The 19,434-nt window shown below is 35.6% G+C and overlaps 1 protein-coding gene across 1 annotated transcript in view; it reads right to left on the bottom strand.

The window, feature by feature from the left end:
- ABCA12 (ATP binding cassette subfamily A member 12) overlaps positions 1 to 19,434 on the bottom strand; it is a 187,779-nt gene that overhangs the window by 89,420 nt on the left and 78,925 nt on the right. The window contains exons 6-11 of the mRNA XM_067740694.1: positions 17,160 to 17,336; positions 15,241 to 15,419; positions 11,505 to 11,617; positions 7,022 to 7,097; positions 3,201 to 3,319; positions 2,078 to 2,184 (exon numbers count right to left, since the gene is read on the bottom strand). Of these exons, the coding sequence (XP_067596795.1) occupies positions 2,078 to 2,184; positions 3,201 to 3,319; positions 7,022 to 7,097; positions 11,505 to 11,617; positions 15,241 to 15,419; positions 17,160 to 17,336 (771 nt within the window). The remainder of the gene's footprint in view (positions 1 to 2,077; positions 2,185 to 3,200; positions 3,320 to 7,021; positions 7,098 to 11,504; positions 11,618 to 15,240; positions 15,420 to 17,159; positions 17,337 to 19,434) is intronic.

The raw sequence follows: 19,434 nt of genomic DNA, 5'->3' as shown, positions 1-19,434 counted from the left end.
TCAACCCACCTCCTACAATGCTCTTGAAATTCTTTTCCTTCTATTCTCTGCCACTGACATAGTGCAGGGCCTCACTTTTTGCTTAGGTTACTACAAAAAATCACCTACTTGGCTTTCTTCCAATCTGTCCTCCATAATTCTCCTAGAGAGATCTTTCCCTAAAATGCAGAATTCACCTTCTTCAAATTCACAATTTTCAGGATCAGATTCAAACTGCTTGACTAAATATAAAGAGGCCTTGGGGAGCTGGGTCCCCTTTCCTGCCTCTCTCATAGGCATCTTGTGCTCCAGCTGGACACATAACTCCAGGTAACCTATATCTGTCCTTCAGGTTCACACCTCTGCCTTCTTACCAACGCATGTCTCTATGTCTGGAATGTAGGACTATAAACTAATCCTACACAGCCTGCAAGGACTCAGAGTAAGGAGTATCTCCTCCATGAAATTTCTTCTCTCCACCTTCATGCTCTGCAATCTGAGTCAGATATGCCACCTCCATATACAGAATCCTGTCCATCCACATACCACAACACTTATCTCACTGTGTTATAATCATTGGTCTGCTTTTCCATCTCCTCCACTGGATTGATTATTAAAGATTTTGGGGTTAGAGATTATATCCTTTAAATAAACAGATTAGCATTATGAGAGCACAGATGATGGATGGAATGAATGAATGGGTAAATATTACATGCATACAAAGTCATTATCCTGACTTGGAAACAGTGAGAAAGGAGATACTCTAAGAGTGACATTTAAACTTATCCTTGAAGGATGAGTAGGACTTTTCCAGATGAATGTATAACTTCCTTCTCATTTGCACAAACTAAGATAGTGCTAAATTAAGTACACTAGAAATTTTGATCCATGTAGAAGACTTAAGACTACAATGCAGGTAGTCTAACTAGCATATTTATTTGTAATATACATGGACACATGCTTTGTACGCCTGCTTAGTTAGACCAGGTTGACTATACAGCAAGTCATCCTGCTTGCTCTGCATAAACCAGTTCTAATTTTACTTTATCCCTGGCTACATGAATCCAATTAAACTGCTGTTCTTACTAGGAGAGCTGCTTTCAAAATTTAAAGGGTTATTTAAGAAAGAGAGTGAATTTCATGATAACCTGCGTACTGTATGTATGAGCTAAACAAAGAATAAGAGACAAATACCAACCAATTCAAACTTCAGAGTTAACATTTTTCCCACTGCGTTCCCTCCCTTTCTTCAATATCATACATTCTAATATGATTTACAGTATTAGTTTCTGCTTCTGATGATAATAATACAAATAAGGTGAGTCAACTTCTGAGATTTTTGTACACTGTGAAGTCTAAAACATCAGCTTTTGAAATCAACTTTTATAGTTTTAAAAACTAGGGGGCTTCCCTGCTGGCGCAGTGGTTAAGAATCCGCCTGCCAAGGCAGGGGACATGGGTTTGAGCCCTGGTCCGGGAAGATCCTGCATGCCGCGGAGCAACTAAGTACGTGCACCACAACTACTGAGCCTGCGCTCTAGAGCCCACGAGCCACAACTACTAAGCCCACGTGCCACAACTACTGAAGCCCACACACCTACAGCCCATGCCCCACCACAAGAGAAGCCACTGCAATGAGAAGCCCACGCACCGCAACGAAGAGTAGCCCCCGCTCGCCGCAACTAGAGAAAGACCGCGTGCAGCAACGAAGACACAACGCAGCCAAAAATAAATAAATAAATTAAAAAAAAAAAAAACTAGGGACATTTCAAATTAGGAATCAAATTTTTAATGCTTTTTCAAATCGTGTAGCTTAATGAGACAACTACATCAGGAGCTGTTCCTTTACGTATTGCATTCTGTAATTAGTCTCTTATGGGTCATTTCAGACAGAGATATCCACTGATTAAAAACAAAATACAATTATGTAACACCAGAACTCTTGTCACCCTTTTTCTAGCATTAATCTAGACTCAAAATAGAACCAGTATTTTAAAAAATACAGATTTAAAACTTAAATTACAAATATATCTTGCCAGAGAATTACAAGAGGTTTTTGAGGTTTTTGTTTTTTTTTTCTTTTTCTTTCATGGCTTACTTTTGATTTCAAGACTTCAGGAACTGGAGGGAAGTAATCCTCATAGGAACCATTTTGAAGAAAAGATTTTTGAAATCGAATTGTAGAGTGCAGCAGTCTTAAATTTTCTGTAAAGGAGGAGAAAAGAATTACCTTATGTGAACTGCAAGGTCATCTAGGAAACCTATTTGAAAGACACCTTTATCCTAATTTACTACTAAGTTTTTTCTAAGATAATAGCCTATTTCAATCTAAATATAAAATGAGTGAAAATTTAATCTTTCCTTGAACCATGGAGACTATAGAGTTCATTATTTTTAAAATATTCATAGATATTCTGCTTAGAGATAAAAATATTTCCAGCAAAGGTGCTATACAGTTTTGGTTCTTGGTGAACTGAACATGCTTTTATTTTGGATGTACTATTAACTTGAAGTGTTTGAGAGAGAATAGGTTGTATAACACTGTGACACAAATATGCCCTTCCAACCTTGATTAATTCATGTCCGGTAAAGAGAGACCACACTTAAATACCTGTTGTGCTATTTGCTTGCTATTAAGTCTCAAAAAGCTATTTTGGTGTAGGAACAGTGAATGTATATCTCCTACAAAGTGTAAGAAAATAGATGTTTTATCTTTAAAAAAAGGAAAAAGAAATATTTGATTAAATGCAATCTTCATGGTTAAAGTGTGTAAGGATCAGAAGTAAAAATAGTCTGCTACAAAAATGCCTTTCTTTATGTAATTTACATCTGCTTTTGGAAGTCTACATTATCCTTCTTCATTATTTTTTGACAACTAAGATTATTGAGGGCATAGAAAATGTCACGGAGGGTTATGTGAACTCCTAATTCTGGAGACTTGGAAAGTTTATCCAGGTGGCCATTAACACATCTGTTATCTGGCCATTATATATTAAAGTTTGTCCAGGTGGCCAGGTGGTACTAGCAGCAGGGACAGGAGTAATAACATAATAATATGATTAGACAGTCCCTTTATATATCAAACCACTGAAACAGATACATATGGAAACTAAGATTTTTAAATTTTCTTTCTTTTTTAAGCCAACATCTTATAAGATTTACTATTTTAGAACAAAATTACAAACCATGAGTAGCATTTTGACTCTTAAGAGGAGTATTACCTTTTGATCCCCTGGCCAAATTGTCAGTGACACTTCTCACACATGCCAAGTACGGAATATAAGGACTATCTACTGATATATTTAAGAGGGCATCTTCAAAGTTTTCCAGTATTAGGAGCCTATAGAATTAGAAAAGAATATATAAATTAAGTCATATAAAAATAAAGCAAAGCCATTTTGTTGAGATCATGTGAGTCCCTAGTTGTTTGGCATTGGTTGATTTGAGCATTGAAGCACTGTGAAGTAGGACATCTTCCCCCATCCAGCCCAGCTGCACAATGACAGCACTACTCTGGATTCTCTAAGTATTTACCTTTTCCATGGGCACTATCTCTATATTTAATTATTTTAATATCCAATCATAAGTGATCTTAACATCATTTCTAGGCACATTTACATGAAAGAAAAATCACTGGGCTAGGGTTGCCAGATAAAATACAGGAGTCCCAGTTAAATTTGAATTTCAGGTAAATAATGAACAATTTTTCAGTATTAGTATGTCCCATGAGTCTTGTATGTCTCCTTCCCCTCCCCTCCCCTCCCCTCCCCTCTTCTCCTTCCCTTCCCTTCCCTTCTCTTCTCTTCTCTTTTTTCTTTTCTCTTTCCGCTAAATCTGGCAACCCTCTCTCTGGGCTTCAGTTTCCTCTCTTGTCAAATGATCTGCTAGATCCCTTCCACCTATAATGTTCTCTAAATAATTTAAATTCATTTAACTGTGATTAAAAAGAAATGGTAGAATCCAAATGAACAATAGAAGTTCCTTTTCTTTTCTTTAAACAACCAATTCAGAGTTCCCAAATTATCCACTTTCTGGTTTCCTTTCAAACTGACTGGCATGTGAGGACATAGTCTAAGATTTTTGAGGCATACATATGTGAGTGAGTAAACATGTGTATGTTACGCATGCCCTGTCACTTCAACTGTGAGGCTGCATCTCTACTCATTTTGTAATTTCTTCCCTTAGTGTCTACTATTGAATGTTATGTACAGCAGAGATAGAACAAGTATCAATGGTTTATTTGGGAACCATCTATTTTGAATCAAACTGCACGACAAATTAACTAGTTCTATTGGATATTATTTTAGATTTAAGTCAAATACTAATGGAAGAGACTTATCCTGGCATAGCTAGTAAACATGTAGGACAATGTTTGCATTAACACTAAAGAAGTCTTAGGGTGTTTACATGTGGGTTAATGACACTGGATATTTGAGGAAGTTTAACAAGAAAAAAAAATCTATGGCAAGAAAAGTCCCTAACTTGGCAGTCAGAGCCCAGTTAATTGGTCAGATGGCCGACTCTCATTTAAATACAACCCACAGCCTCCATGTTTAAAAAAATTGCACCCGTTCCTGAGGCTTCTTGTTTTGTTTAGGCATTTCCTTGACCAGAGACTCTCCTCTCAGTATTATCTCTCTTTCTTTTGTGTTTGTCTTCCTCTTTGTCTTAATCATTATAGCATTGAGCCATTTCCATTCTGGTGCTGTGCTCAGGGGCAAAATACTGGTCTACTTTTCCAGATGAAATGGCACAAGAATGGTGAATGGTAAATTTTCAAGCTTTAAAAAAAGAATGTTGGGCTAAAAGTGACCTTGAAATATCATCTAAGCATTATCTTAGTTCCATAAAGAACATCTGATTGCCAAGATTTTTGAGATTAGATTTAAGATACACCAAAAATTAAGATACATATGTGCCACTGTTTTGGCATAAACATCCAAGTATTCCTTTAAACGATTTAATTTATGTATTCTTTATATAAAAATCTCACCTACTTCTCAAGAATGGTTACAACTAAAGATGAGCTTACGGATGTATGCATGCGTGTGCACGTGCACACACACACACAACACAATAAAAAATAATTAACTTTAGTGCAAAAACAGTGAGAGAGAAGAGCTTTGAGGAAAAGAAAAATTTTGAGCAGCTTTCTTTAGAAAATTCTGGATCATAAACATTTTTATCTCATGCCAAGTACTGCCACTCTATGATTATTTTAAAGTGTGGAGGGAAAGGAAGTCCAAAGATAAGAAATCCCTTAATTGCATCAATCTCAACAAGAGCCATCTTAAAAGTATTGAATTCTTTCTAATAAACTGTAAGCTAGCTGTCAGTAACCAACTACATTTGCTGTGGAATTTTCAGGTCTGAAGCGCTAACATTATCAATGTTACGGATGCCCCAAGGCTCTGATAAAGATACCTGGCTTCAGCAATAAGCATCCAGTTGTCTCAATTCAGAGGTTTTATATATATATATATATATATATATATATATATATATATATATATATATATATATCTTTATTGGAGTATAATTGCTTTACAATGTTGTGTTAGTTTCTGTTGTACAACAAAGTGAATCAGCTATAAGTATACATATCCCCTCTCTCTTGAGCCTCCCTCCCACCCTCCCTATCCCATCCCTCTAGGTCATCACAAAGCATCGAGCTGATCTCCCTGTGCTACAGAGAAGCTTCCCACTAGCTATCTATTTTACATTTGGTAGTGTATATATGTCAGTGCTACTCTCTCACTTTGTCTCAGCTTCCCCTTCCCCACCGTGTCCTCAAGTCCGTTCTCTCCATCTGCGTCTTTATTCCTGCCCTTTCACTAGGTTCATCAGTACTGTTTTCTTAGATTCCATACATGTGCATTAGCATACGGTATTTGTTTTTCTCTTTCTAACTTACTTCATTCAATTCAGAGGTTTTTTAAAAAAATTATTTTTCTGGCTATACAGAGAATGTGTTTAAAAGACTTGATTATTTGGGACATGGAATCCTGTCTGGGGTAAAATTGCCCAGAGCTGTGAGATTGCTCTTGGGAGAAGCATCTGGTTCAGCCACCTTAGAGGAGGAGAGATGTGGGAGCAGAAAGAGGAGGTGGTTATTGATGGAAGGATTTTACCTAGAATTACCCAGAGTTGGGGAACTTCTCATTGAATAATAGAAAGTTTATAAACAATTGCATAGATTTTATTTTAGAAAAAGAAATGAATGGTTAAAAGTAAGTCCTATTATTTGTTTTTACTTGTACACATTTCCATTAGCACAAAAATATATCCTTTGGGACTAAAGTTAAAGAATTTCAATAGTGTAATTTACCAGGCCCAAACAGCCTTTTACATAACAGGCCACCTAGTCTCTAAATTTGCCTTGAACTATGTGCATTTACTTCAGTCAGCTTCTACCATAACTATTACAGTTACTTCAGAGAACTGTTTACATTAATGGTCATTAGAAGCTGAGGTAACTGCTGTTATTTCCACTGCCTATTCCTGAGACAACGTATTTACATGCCCCACAAAGAGTCCAAAATCAAATTACCTATAAACAGTTTTGGCTACCTGAATACTACTGAAGCAAACAAAGTGTGCATTACCTTGAGTGAGCATACAAAATATTTTGATTTTTTAAAACCGAAATAAATAGTAATGTAAAAAACTAGAGACTTCTACATCTTTCATGATGAAAGACCTGAAAAGAGTTGGAAATTGCGCCTCCAGCTAGATTTTCCTCATAGACATAAGGTAACTAATCCAGACAGAACATGTGGGATCTAGTTATACACTCTTAGAGCTGAAAAACAGATCCTCATGTTGCATTATCCGAAAGTATCATTGAATAATACCAAAAAACAAGTTTCAACTTTACTGCACTTCAACTGTATCTTTTTCTTTGGTCAGTCAATGATTGATTTTTCTATTCCATGGCATTAGATGCTGATAAAAGAATTATGTTTATGAATTGTTTTGATTGCTTATTAAGCCAAGTTACTTACCAGTTTAGAAACAAACCAACAAACCAACAAAGACTTACTGTGCAGCCAGGCTGCTTGGGGATAGAGACTGTCCATCTTCCTCACTCCACACATGTGTTGTATTATCAGAGCCACCTAAAGGGATAATATTTATATAGGAGAATATTTAACATTTCTGTAAAGGATTTATTTTTCTAAGCAAAAATCATCCCAGGTCAAATTAATGGGAAAAAAATGCAGGAAGTCTGCAGAATTTTTCTCCAAAGGATTTTACAAGCGATGTCTAAGCTCTTTCAGTTGGAAACATTTAAGATATTTATAGGAAATAGATGCCTACTAATTGAAATAATTCCAATGGTCAAGCATATGCATTTCGAACAAATTATTTCTCTGTGCATCAAACCATTGCACTAGTTTATCCTAAAACCTGTGTGCATAGATGACTCTTAAATATCATAATGCAAATTGACTATCCCATGACTTCTTAATCAAACGAAGCCAATTTCAGTCTTATGGGTCACTGGATTTTTTTGTTTGTTTGTCTTCGGTTGTCTAGAATGTAGCCGTAGGAAACATCTACCATCACTAATCTATATTTTCTGTCTTTCAAAAAGCAGCCAGTGATTTCAACTGAATGCAGCTGTGAATGCAAATTGGCTAACGTTAACAGAACCATTCTGAGTGGTCTCAAATAATATGAAAGTTTGGAGTGTGGAAGTCAATCACTAAGTTGGGTCTAATGGAAACCATATGTGAAGATCTCATGCAACACAGAGAATTGTCCCTAGAAGTTAAACAGGTTCCTTATTCTGCTTGCTGCATAACATTGTATTGTTAAAGAGTAAGCGTGCAACAACATTCACATGCAAAATTGAAAATGAAATACTTTAAACAGCTACTACATAAATAAAAACATCAGAAATCCAGTGCTTTCATTCGGCCCCTTTAAGGAAACGGTATTACTTATTTCAGTCTTCCCTGTAGACACTATTAATTCCTTATAAATAATCCAGTAGTTTTAGTGCTGTCATTTTTTAACACTGGTTTAACCATTTTCAATAGGATATTTTATTGCCAGCTTTAAGGCTTCTCCCATTGTCTCTAGTTCGCGTGTTCTAAAGCCTTCTAAGAAGGTCCTAGCACAAAACTAGGAAACCATCTGTACTTTTCTCACGCTGATCATTTTGTTTAAGCATGTGTGTAAAAGACTCACAGAATTAAAGACCGCCTTGCCTACGTCTGTATCAGTCATGTCTGAGGAACGTCTGCTCTGTCCCTAGTATCTGGCAGAGTGACTTTTTCAGTTTTCCTCTCTGGCAGAAGGGAGTTCTCTGCTCTGCTCAGGATGCTGCTAAGTATTATTGCTCTAATGATAGCAATGCATTAGTGAGTGAAAGGACCAAGAAGAAGATACCCAGAATAAATAAACCTAATCAATAATGGTAATACCTATTATTTATTGGCAACCATATAGAGAATAATCCAGGATAGGACTCTGGAGGCTTACGCTTTTGCAGTGTAAAAGTATATAAAACCATTCTCCCAAGATCATATCTTGCTCACTTTGAATTCCTATGTGATGCTGAGCAAGTTCATTAGCATTTGTATTCTATACGGTTATGGAGTGTCTCTTCCTCATCACGCTATTCAAATGAATAACTAATAGAAATTAACTTTATACATATCAATTATAGGCTTGACCTTGCTGTTAAGTATGGACTTCTCCCTCTGGCCACTTTTCATTCTGGACTCTAAGGTGTCTGAGAAGAAATACTGTATTAAATAGGCTTTAATGAAGTGGAAGTTGTTACAGACCTTTAAAAATCAGATGTTACTTTCTTTGTAGAATTAGGCATATATAAAAAAGCGTGCCCAAAGACATAGAAAGAAATCCAGTGCACAGATAGCCTCTTTCACCAGTAAAGATTGCTTTATGCTTCTAAAGATGTAATTTCATGTAATTTACTATACTTTGCAAAACAGCAAACTTCAATGAGCCAAAAAGGTAATCTTTGCTCTCAAAACTCAGTTTTATAAATGAAAATACTAAACTGTGAAGTAGGGATCCTCAGTGGGGTGGAGCTGAGAATCAGACTCCTTAAAACAGGAAGTTAGGAGACAAGCTTCTTCCCAGGTGTTTATTAGCATCTCCATAGTATCATGGTTGCTGAGGAGGCTTCTGAAAAAACCTTGAACTATGTTCATAACCAGGGTTGAATCAGAACTAGACATGGGGTGGGGAGGTCTGAATTAGAAATAGACATGTGGTGTGGAGAGGAACTGGGCAATGGCTATCAAAAAATGTATCATGTGAGAAGGAATCTGACACAAATAGCCAAAGTCCATCAGCGGCTGAAAGTGGAGCCAGTTCTGAGGTTTGGTGGTGGCAGGTACTTGTGTGAGCTATCATAGTGTGTATATGTCCCAGACGGTAAATATGAGTGAGGCCATCTAACAAAGAGCTTGGGGACCTGGCTTTGGGCTTAGACAGATCTAGGCTCTAAATCTCAGTTCAGCCACTTGCTGGATGTATAACACAGGCAAAGTGCCCAGCCTCCCTTTGCCCCAGTTTCTTTGTCTGCAAAATGGGATAATAACTATCTCTTATAGAGTTGTTTTGATGATAGAAGGGACTTAAGATAATAAAATATTTATCACTGACACAAAAAATACTACCCTTTTATTTTTTCTTTCTAAGAAGGAGTGAGACCCTCAAAGCTATCTGAGCCCTGTCATGCATTAGAGAGGACCCAAGCAACTCTGCTTTAAGAAACCATTCCACTCCAGTTTACTGAGTGTAAAGCCAAGGGAAGAAGTATGTTCACAAATACTGCTAAACACCATGGAGATTAAGCATGGGTGGCTTGGGCAACGTGGCAGATATCTGTACTTCAAAACAAGTTTGAGTTTCCTGAAGGATTCCCAGAAATACCTGGAAGGATTTTTCAAAGGCCATGAAATTTCTGCTCAGGCAGGTAGGTAGGGGCTTAGGGTTTAATGACTTAGGAATTGACATTAATGCTACTGTGTTGGTATCCTCAGACTGATAAAGTCACACGTGTAGGAAATTAAAAAACAAACAAATATAAGCACATCTAGTTTAAAAAATAAAAGCACATTTCCTTGATGTATTTCCTTGTCATCCTGACTATCCAATTGCATGGCTTAATACATGCCAAAATCATTAGCATATTCATAGACATGAGACACGGCCATTGTTAAGTATTGAAAATTGAGTTAGTTATACTGTTCAACAGAAAAAAGTGTTCTGCTGCCTCAGTTAATGACAGGTTCTTTTGCTTCTAAGGCACTGAGGAGCTTCTGTCCTTTGTAAAAAAATTTTCAACTTCATCCCTCTACTTTACAATTACAAGGTGTGAGTCTGAAGATGAAAAGGAAAAGAATGGTAAAGAGAACTTGAAGTCCTCAAGTCTTTAAAACGAAAATATAAAAATATACAGAGGAAATAATTAGTGTCTTTTACTATACTGTCTGGTTTTCTGGTCTGGACTTTTTTAAAAGTGCAAAATTTTTTTTTAACCTTAATGTTCGTCAAGACCATTGAATTTAACAGCAATCAATCTTGCAAGCTAGTCATTAATTCTGTAATTGATGATATAAAAAATGTTCTAGACTAACAGAAATTGGTATCTAAGTGTATGTTAGAACCTCCTTCGAGAAGTCTTCAAAGCCTTTCCAAACCTGCTATTCATATGAAAACTAATAAAGACCTTGTAATAAACAATCAGGTTGTGACCTGATGCTCTCAGGACACTTACCAGTAATCCAAAGGTAAAGTCTACATATTTAAAAGCTGACAAACTCAGTTGAGAAAGCCTATTTCTAAATTCATTCAGGAGAGGTAAATGCTAACGAAACATTTTACTTGGGAAGTACGGACTTATTCCTTATATGTTTGTCTGTATATGGCTGTGTGTGTGTCTGTGCATTTCCATGTGTGTGGTATACAATGCTATCCTCTATATGCAAAGGTGATTTTTTTCTGATTCACTAGCAACATGCTATAGTTTGTCTTATACCTATAAGTGACAGTAGAGCTATACTGATCTATTCACGCTCTGACGTCCATCATGCATTTTCAAGATGGTTGGTTGAGGGGTATATTTTTACCAAAGACTCATCCTGATTAAAAAGACAAAATTTGAAAATGAGGGCAAAGATACTGCGATTCAGTGTAGGCTTTTGTTCAAAAAGTAGTAGTAGAAATCTACTTGCTGAGGCTTACTCCCTTACTCTGATATTTATTTTTCATACCAACTATAAACATAGCTTTATAATATAGCTAAGAGAGATCATTTTTACCAAAATAAAAATCCTAGAAAGTCAGAGCCTCTTTTCTGGCCATTTCTCCTTGTCTCCACACTTTGGTTACCTAAAGACCCAGATTTAGTTGTAGTTTATGTCTCTACCTAAGAATGATACCATCCATAACTGATTACTTCTCTTTGTTTTTTATTTTTAATGGAACTGAATACAGAATTGCAACACAGAATTGAATACAGGAAGATGGTAATATAATACCTTGAGATGGGGAGTCCAGAGTGTAAAGCAGATGTTTAACAGATTTATGGAGAGCTCTGAAACCTTCATTAGTTGTAACCCGTGGATAAACCCTCTGCACGGCCAGCAGCACACTAACAAGTTGAAAAACAATTAAACCAGATTGTATTTCAAGGTTTGCAGACAGAAACAAAAGGTTATTCAAGGAGAAAATAGCTACAGTATAGAAAACTATTCTTATAACATAAGAAACAAGATGCTGCTTTTGTCGTCTAATTACTTGTTTGTCTGTTTACGCACAAAATCCCAACAAAGTGTTCTTGAACCAGACAGAGCACTTCACCGGTTCCAGGATTCTAAAACCTAAAAGGCCTTAAAGTAAGAAGTGAACTTCATGTCAGTTTTTTTTTTTCTTTGTTAAGACCTAAAAATAAGTGGTTAGAAATAGAAGCTTCCAGTGAAAGGATACTTCTTTTTTGTTTTTAATTAAAGGAAAAAATTAAATATTGGAAATTATTTTCATTAAAAATCAAGCCCAGATAAAAGATCCAGTTTCAAGAATAATTATTAATTAAGCATTTGATAAATATTTATCTTTACAAAGGTAAACAAATGGTAATGTTTTTGAAGAAAAAATGGAGCTTGCCCTAATTAAAGACTGCATTCTATCCCCTAAATGGCCCATAGGCACTGCTCAAGGGGTAGCTCAAAATTAATATCCAGACTAACTGGCACTGTCTTCCTATGAGTTTTACGTTACTAATAAGATGGGCGGTCTACACTGTGGATGAACAATCAGCAAATTCACTTATGCTGGAGTTCATTCCATATTTCCAAAAGACCAACTAGTGACTTAAGAAATGCCTTTTTTTATCCCCTTATTGTCATTAGCACATTTTAAAAATGTTAGCATTGTACAAGTATGTCTGAATTTCACAAATAACTGTGAGGCAATGCTTTAATATACATGAGTAGTAACTTAAAAGGCTTTGTTAAGGATTTGCCACTGTGAAGTTACATGTAATACATACGAGGTGATAGTTTTTCCATATGTATCCTAATCAGCTGAAGGCTCACTCCAGCAACAGCATGTGCATATACTTCCTACCATATTTTTGGAATTTTTAATATTTAAATTAAGGTCATTTTAATTTTAGCTCCCTAGCTATGAATGAAAATATTTAGAGAGCTAAGAGTATCCTCTAGTTTCTAGTAGATATGTGTCTATATATAAACATATATATATTTATAATTTTATTTACTTCTCTAATAGTTCCATAAAGTCATTTTCATTTGTTTTGTTTTATAGACAGGAAAACTAAAGTTCAAAAAGTTAAATAACTTACAGGAGGTTATCCAAATAAATAGAACTGGTTCTGTCTAATTTCAAAGTTCACGTTCTTTCCACTTTATGTCTTACCTCTGGCACTTTGCCCCAACATGGCGGGGAGGAGGACAGAACATTTCTGCACTGAGCCCACAGCATTGTTAGCTTGTTTTTACAGCTGTGCGCTTGGCCATAGGGGCATGGCTGTATTTTTTTCATTTCTGCTCTATATACATAACAGTCAATACCTCAGGCATTTTTATATTTGCCCCAGAATCTCCTGGTTCTCAGACTTTGAGTTACTTCTGAACCCTGGTCACCGTGGAGACCAGTTAAATGTTCTGAGGTTGTAGATCTCTGCCAGCCTTCCCCCAGCTTGGCCTTCTGCTTGACTCAGCTAATCTGTTGTCCCAAAGTAATACCTTCAAAGACTGAACACTTGGCAATCTCATTGTAACTCGCAGCATTATTGTTATTAATATAATTAATAAAAATGTCAGAAGACTTAATTCATCTTTTTCTAACAAAACGTGACTTAAAAATGACACCTGACCATTGTCCTCTCTGAAATCCTTTAAATTATTGATCAAAATACTTTTATTTCACTTCACTGATTTTGTTTTTCTGTCCTTTTCATCATATACAAATGGAAGTTATCCAAAACAAGTTTCCTTATATGTAAAGGTAATTTAAAAAGGAGTTTTTGTGATTCATATCTCAGCACAACTTCTTCCTCATAAATGGTGAATATCATGTATGCTTTTTCATATACAATTCTTGACTTTTGAGATTACTCATTTTTGCTAACCTCTGTCATAATCTTAACATTATATAATCTCGTTTTGGTGACTGAACTATATTACAACTTTGTAAAATTGCTGGTGTAAATAACCTCAAAACCTTTTTATGGGGTTTATTTGTCCATATTACTTGATCAACAAAGAGTAAGATAAACCAATGATTTGATGATAAAATACAGTCATTTGTGAAGAATTTACAGATTTTAGTGATACTGTTAGTTTAATAATAATAGTAGGGCTTCCCTGGTGGCGCAGTGGTTGAGAGTCCGCCTGCCGATGCAGGGGACACGGGTTCGCGCCCCGGTCCGGGAAGATCCCACATGCCACGGAGCAGCTAGGCCCGTGAGCCATGGCCGCTGAGCCTGCGCGTCCGGAGCCTGTGCTCCGCAACGGGAGAGGCCACAACAGTGAGAGGCCCGCGTACCGCAAAAAAAATAAATAAATAAAATAAAAAATAATAAATATAATAATAGTAAAGAAGATTTAACTTTAAAAAACTAGTGTGTGTTTCCTCTTTTATAAAATGGGGATATCTGTAGTCTCAATCTCAAAGAACTGTTGTGAGAATCAAATGAAACTAGTGCAACAACATGAGGGCTTATTATAAGGTCTTTGAACAAATATAAACTCTTGGAAGCTTATCAGAGAAGATGAGAAAACTCTTGTGGTGCTTCAGACATTAGCGATGGAATCCACTGTGCTCTTAGTGACATATTACAGAGGCAGTCTGGGTTCTGGAGTTAAAAAACCCAGGTTCAAACCCTCCTAGCGGCATGATCATCAAATATTTAATTCTTATAACCTTCTGTTACCTCACTTATAAAATAAATAATAGTTCTGTTGTAAGTTTCAATGTGATATATATAAAGGGTCCAGTAAAGTGTCTGGCATGTAACAGGCAGTCAGTAACTGCTAGTTGTTAATATAGTTGTTGTTTTGTTTAATGCACATTTCCAAATTAGCTGGACAGCCAAAACCTAAGTATGTGTCCATCAAACTCTGAATGCTGGCCATGCTCAGATCTCTTTTATGAGGAATGCAGGCTTTAAAAGGGTTTCTTCTGCAAAATTTTTCAAATCTCTGTGTCATATGTGTCAAATAAAGCCAACCCAATATGCAGGCTTAGGCTGGCTGCACCTGAAGGAGGCCAAACCCCTTGGGGTGGCTTGGTGTAAACTCTAGCCAATGGGGTTGTTTTTTACTGTGTAGTACCAACCAAAACCCAATGAAATATTTTCTTCTTGAACAGTTAAAATACCAGATGCACCGAGCCCTGGTTGTCCCTGAGTGAGCCTGAGTCAGGGTTCCAATCTACCATTGGTCCTGCTCTACCATCTTTCTCAGAAGTTCTGGGATAGCAACTGACACTATAGATGTTATGATTAGTGTTCGTCCTTGTTTCCCCATAAACCTGTCAATAATCCTGATGACCACAATGTGTGTTTCTCCTTTGCTTAACTAATACACTTACTTTCGTTGCCAAAATCTGCAATAAGGTGCTGAAGGATTATTTGCTGTGTTTAAATTACCTACCTACCAGTGATCCTACAGGTAATATTAAAAAAAAAAAAAAAAAAGAAAGACTTCTTTATGAACAGTAATATTCCCCTTAATTCTTACTTTTTCCTACCTGTTTGCACTTCGAAGAACATCAAATAGATTGCTTAGTGTCGTGTCATTCCGGAACACATTTGGAAAACTGGAGAGAAGCTGCCACACGGCTGTCTGCTCTTGCACTTGTGAGAAAAAGGACAGCACTTTGACCATTTCCTGAAACACTGTCTTCTGGTTATTGGGATCTCTTGATAGCTTAAAAAATAAAACCACAAACAGGGTGAAATGAGACTTCAATATGTGTAACCACATGGCTAACTGCCTTTGAAAACATTAAAAGTTTAGATTTTCACATAAGTAATTCTTTCAGATTTTCATTCAGTTTGAAGTCATCTTTTACTTGGAAAAACTATAAACCATTTCAAATGTTCTTACACATAATTAGATTCTTTCCTATAGTTCCAGAAATTGGCATATTTAATGTCTGGTTAACAAAACTGTTTATACAAAATATTTTAAATTGTGTTTGGGAAATTAAAATTAATTTCTTAAAATAATATTAGCTTCAGAGTAATATTTTTGTTTTTCTTTAGGATCTGGTGTAGGATCTGCAGACGTATCTTCTCTATATCCATTAGTAGACCTTAATTATTATTTGCATAGAAAACCCTTAAAAGTTATATATTTTACATTATATGGGTGTGAATATGTATATATACAAACATATGAAAATGTCTACTATTACAATTATACATACTTAACAAAATAAAATATTTCCAAAGTTCTGCTGGAATATAAGGAACTTCAGTTATAATAATGATTTAGAGTGAATATCCTTTGTAATAATCATATCTTGTACTATAAGCAAACAAATAAATGAAAACCATGACCTGTACTTTTGCTCTGAATCACAGGACCCAGCTAATACCTTCATTATATTTCCACCCAAAACAATCTTCTTAATAAGCTCATTCATACTAGTAAGGTCAGGCTTTTGTTCTGTCTTAATTCAAGGTCTTTCACACTGAAAATGTGATTTTGAACAACATATTCTTAACCACACATTCTACATGACTGCTGAGTTTGTTGAGATAGAATTTCAAGTGCTGTACATTGGATTGGGGTTATTATAACAGTGTCTCTAGCTCATTTGGAAAACTCAGACTACTAAAGAGTAATTTAAGCATTCTGCACTTACTGACATTAAAATTCAGAGAATCAAGGGGAAAAATGTTAGATGTGGACATGTTTCATTTATTCCTGTTTAGAAAATTTTGAGAGAAGTCTGAATATTTTTATGAACTTTCATTGTATGTGGAGTTTCATTAAAAGAAGATTATCAGTAAAAAAAAAAAAAAAAAAAGATTATCAGTGTCTTATTTTCACATCTTAATTTAAGACTAGCATAAAATGGTCATTAGCACACCATATTATAAAGTTCTTGGTTTTAATGTATAATATTTGGGAAAGAGGGATTATATTATTTCATAAAAAATCAAATTTGTAAATTGGGTTTGACCTTAGAAGAAACATTTTAAAGATTATCCATTATTCTAACTTCTGAGAGTTATAAGGCTCTGATAGTTTCATTATTAAACTTACATTGTATGCTGAGTAATCTCACTTAAATAAAATATCTCAGAGAAAACAGTCAATCTTCATTCATCATAGAGCAAAGTCAAATTTCATCTACAAAGATGTCTCCACATTAACCATAATGCAATATTTTTGGTTCAACATTAACATAATTTCAATCCTGCACATTTAAATAGCAAACAGAAATATTACTTAGAATTAGACATTGTATGTGAATCTCTGTGCGAGGAATTCATGCCAAAGGTGAGCCAACATTTCAGTCAGCATTTCCTAGTCCATGTGGGCTATGAATTTGCTCTTTGATTCATTTTGAGTCACTTTGTGTATACGACAATGGAAACAATACACTTCTTTCTACTGTTTATGAGATCTTGATCATGTTAAAATATTTGCACTCACCTGAGAGAACTGGTTTGTTAGTTCTCGGAGAGAAGACTCTAAAAGGGTCATGTTGGACAGGCAAAATATGTTAAAAACATTTTTCCCTAGAGTGGTCCAAGAGAAGGCATAATCGGCAGTATATCTTGGATAGCTCTCACACAGTTCTCTTCGTATATCTTCTGAAGTCGAATTTTGCTGTAAAAGCAATGTGTGTTAGAAGAGTGGTATAATAATGTTAGTAAATATAGATATTAACATATCCTAGTCATCAAGGAAACTGACCTGTCTACATAATAGCCATTTTAAGGTCCTGCATTATAGCAACTATTAAATTAACACTAAAATACATTGGGTTTGCCCATAAAAAGTCACTGAGAGAATGTGTAAATGTGGTAACTCTTGTCATCTTTATGATTTAAAAGATTTGCATATGATTTTTTAAACTGAACACATTTCCTGTCTCTGACTAGACAACCTAAATGTACTAGATCTTGTCTCACAAAAATCTTCAGGCTTAAAAATCTTAAGCTTTTCCTGGACATTTAACAGCAGAGACTTAGGTGTCCTAATAATTTGTGACACTTCATGGGAAATTGGCCAGGATCTTTGGAAGAATTCCAAAAAGGAAGAGTTTCAGAGTCTAGTCTCAAGACCAATAGTGTTTGTTTAGAGAAGTGGAAAAACATGGATTATGTTTCATCTGCAAAGCAATTATTTCATTTAAGAATTATGCATATAAAGAAAAAAGAAAACACATATATGAAAATACATACAAGCATATAATTATCAAAGGCAATAATTGGAAAGCATTTTCACAATGGAAGTCCCCCATATATTTCACAGTACAGACCAGTTAACAGATGCAGCACTATTTTCATCTATAATATTGATCACATTCACCATTAAGTTGTTTAGATATTTATAGAGCCAATTACAGTTAGTTGCAATATTTAATGCATCCTTCCTAGTAATTAATTACTATAAGCTGTGAGGTGAGGGCTAGCTAACTTCATCCTCCCTTTATATCACAAAATCTACACTCTACCTTCCAGTGATTCAACTTCTAAATGTAATGAAACAAGACAGGCTCCACTTATTCCAGGAGATACTCTAAGTGCCAGGTCTTCTAGTCATTCATCCACAACTCTTTCTTAACATTACATATAAACTCACCCCAGAATGATTTCTCTACTTATTCTTGCAAGGGTTGCAGAAAGCAGTAAACAGAAAGAAAAAGAAAAAAAAAAAAAAGAAAGAAAAAGGAATCAGAGAGATTGCTGACAGAGGCATCAATATGTGATCCTGATTTTTACATCCCTTTTCTGCTCCAACTACTCTGAAAATATGTATCTATACATAGAAAATTCATTTTTGACTTATCTCCATCGGATACATGACTCTGTGCTGCCTCACAAAATTCTGAAATTTTATTCCATATGAGAAAGAGACCCTGGGAGTTTCAATACAATAAAGTGGTATTTTTGAGGATAGCACTGCTATTCTAGCTATTAAAGAACTTAACTTATACAATTCAAGGCTGTTTGCTTCTAGGAACCAATATAGAAGAAATAGAATGGAATAAAATAACTTTCCCTAGTTTGCACCCTAGCATGATTTGTGGAGGCTTTATACTGGAATTACGTGGGCACATGGTGGGGCTTCCTCAGCTACACAGGGTGCTTTAGGTACCTCAACTATTATATAAACTAGACTTTCAAAATCTAGACTGGACTGACCCTGGAAGTCATATTTCAACCAGCACTGGCTGAATTGCCTTGATAGGTATGGTGCCTTTTCCTGACATCCATTTTTGGGTTGTTCTTTGGCTTACTGACATAAACAAGTTTATCAAGATGCCTCAGTTATACAGAATGTTAATTCAAGGGGAACTAATAGACACATATTAAGCAGCAGTGGTTATGGTCACAGGAATATATGAATAAAGACCAGAGTTATGTCCCTATGTTTCAGATGGAAGAAACGTCTACTACATAAGACATGGATATATTATTAAAAATTCTTATGTGTGTGTGTGATAGATAGTCAGAGAAAGAGAGAGAGAGTAGTAGTCTCTCCATGGCAAAATATTAAAAACGATCTCCTCTTAATTTCTGAAGAGCACGTAAAGCAGGATTTAAATGTCCCCCGGCCAGCCAAATAACTTAAATGTATGACTCTGGTTGGATAAAAGACAATAAGGAAAAGTGGGGATTGCAGCTGACAGAAGAGTACCTCTTCTGCCTAAAGGCATTCAAATTCAGTTTCTCAAAAGCCTTGTGTATGTGCACACATA

The sequence above is a fragment of the Pseudorca crassidens genome, chromosome 6 (genome assembly GCF_039906515.1).
Source record: "Pseudorca crassidens isolate mPseCra1 chromosome 6, mPseCra1.hap1, whole genome shotgun sequence".
NCBI lineage: Eukaryota > Metazoa > Chordata > Mammalia > Artiodactyla > Delphinidae > Pseudorca > Pseudorca crassidens.
The sequence above is the reverse complement of the archived record's forward strand: the minus strand, read 5'-3'. Positions and strand labels throughout refer to the sequence as shown.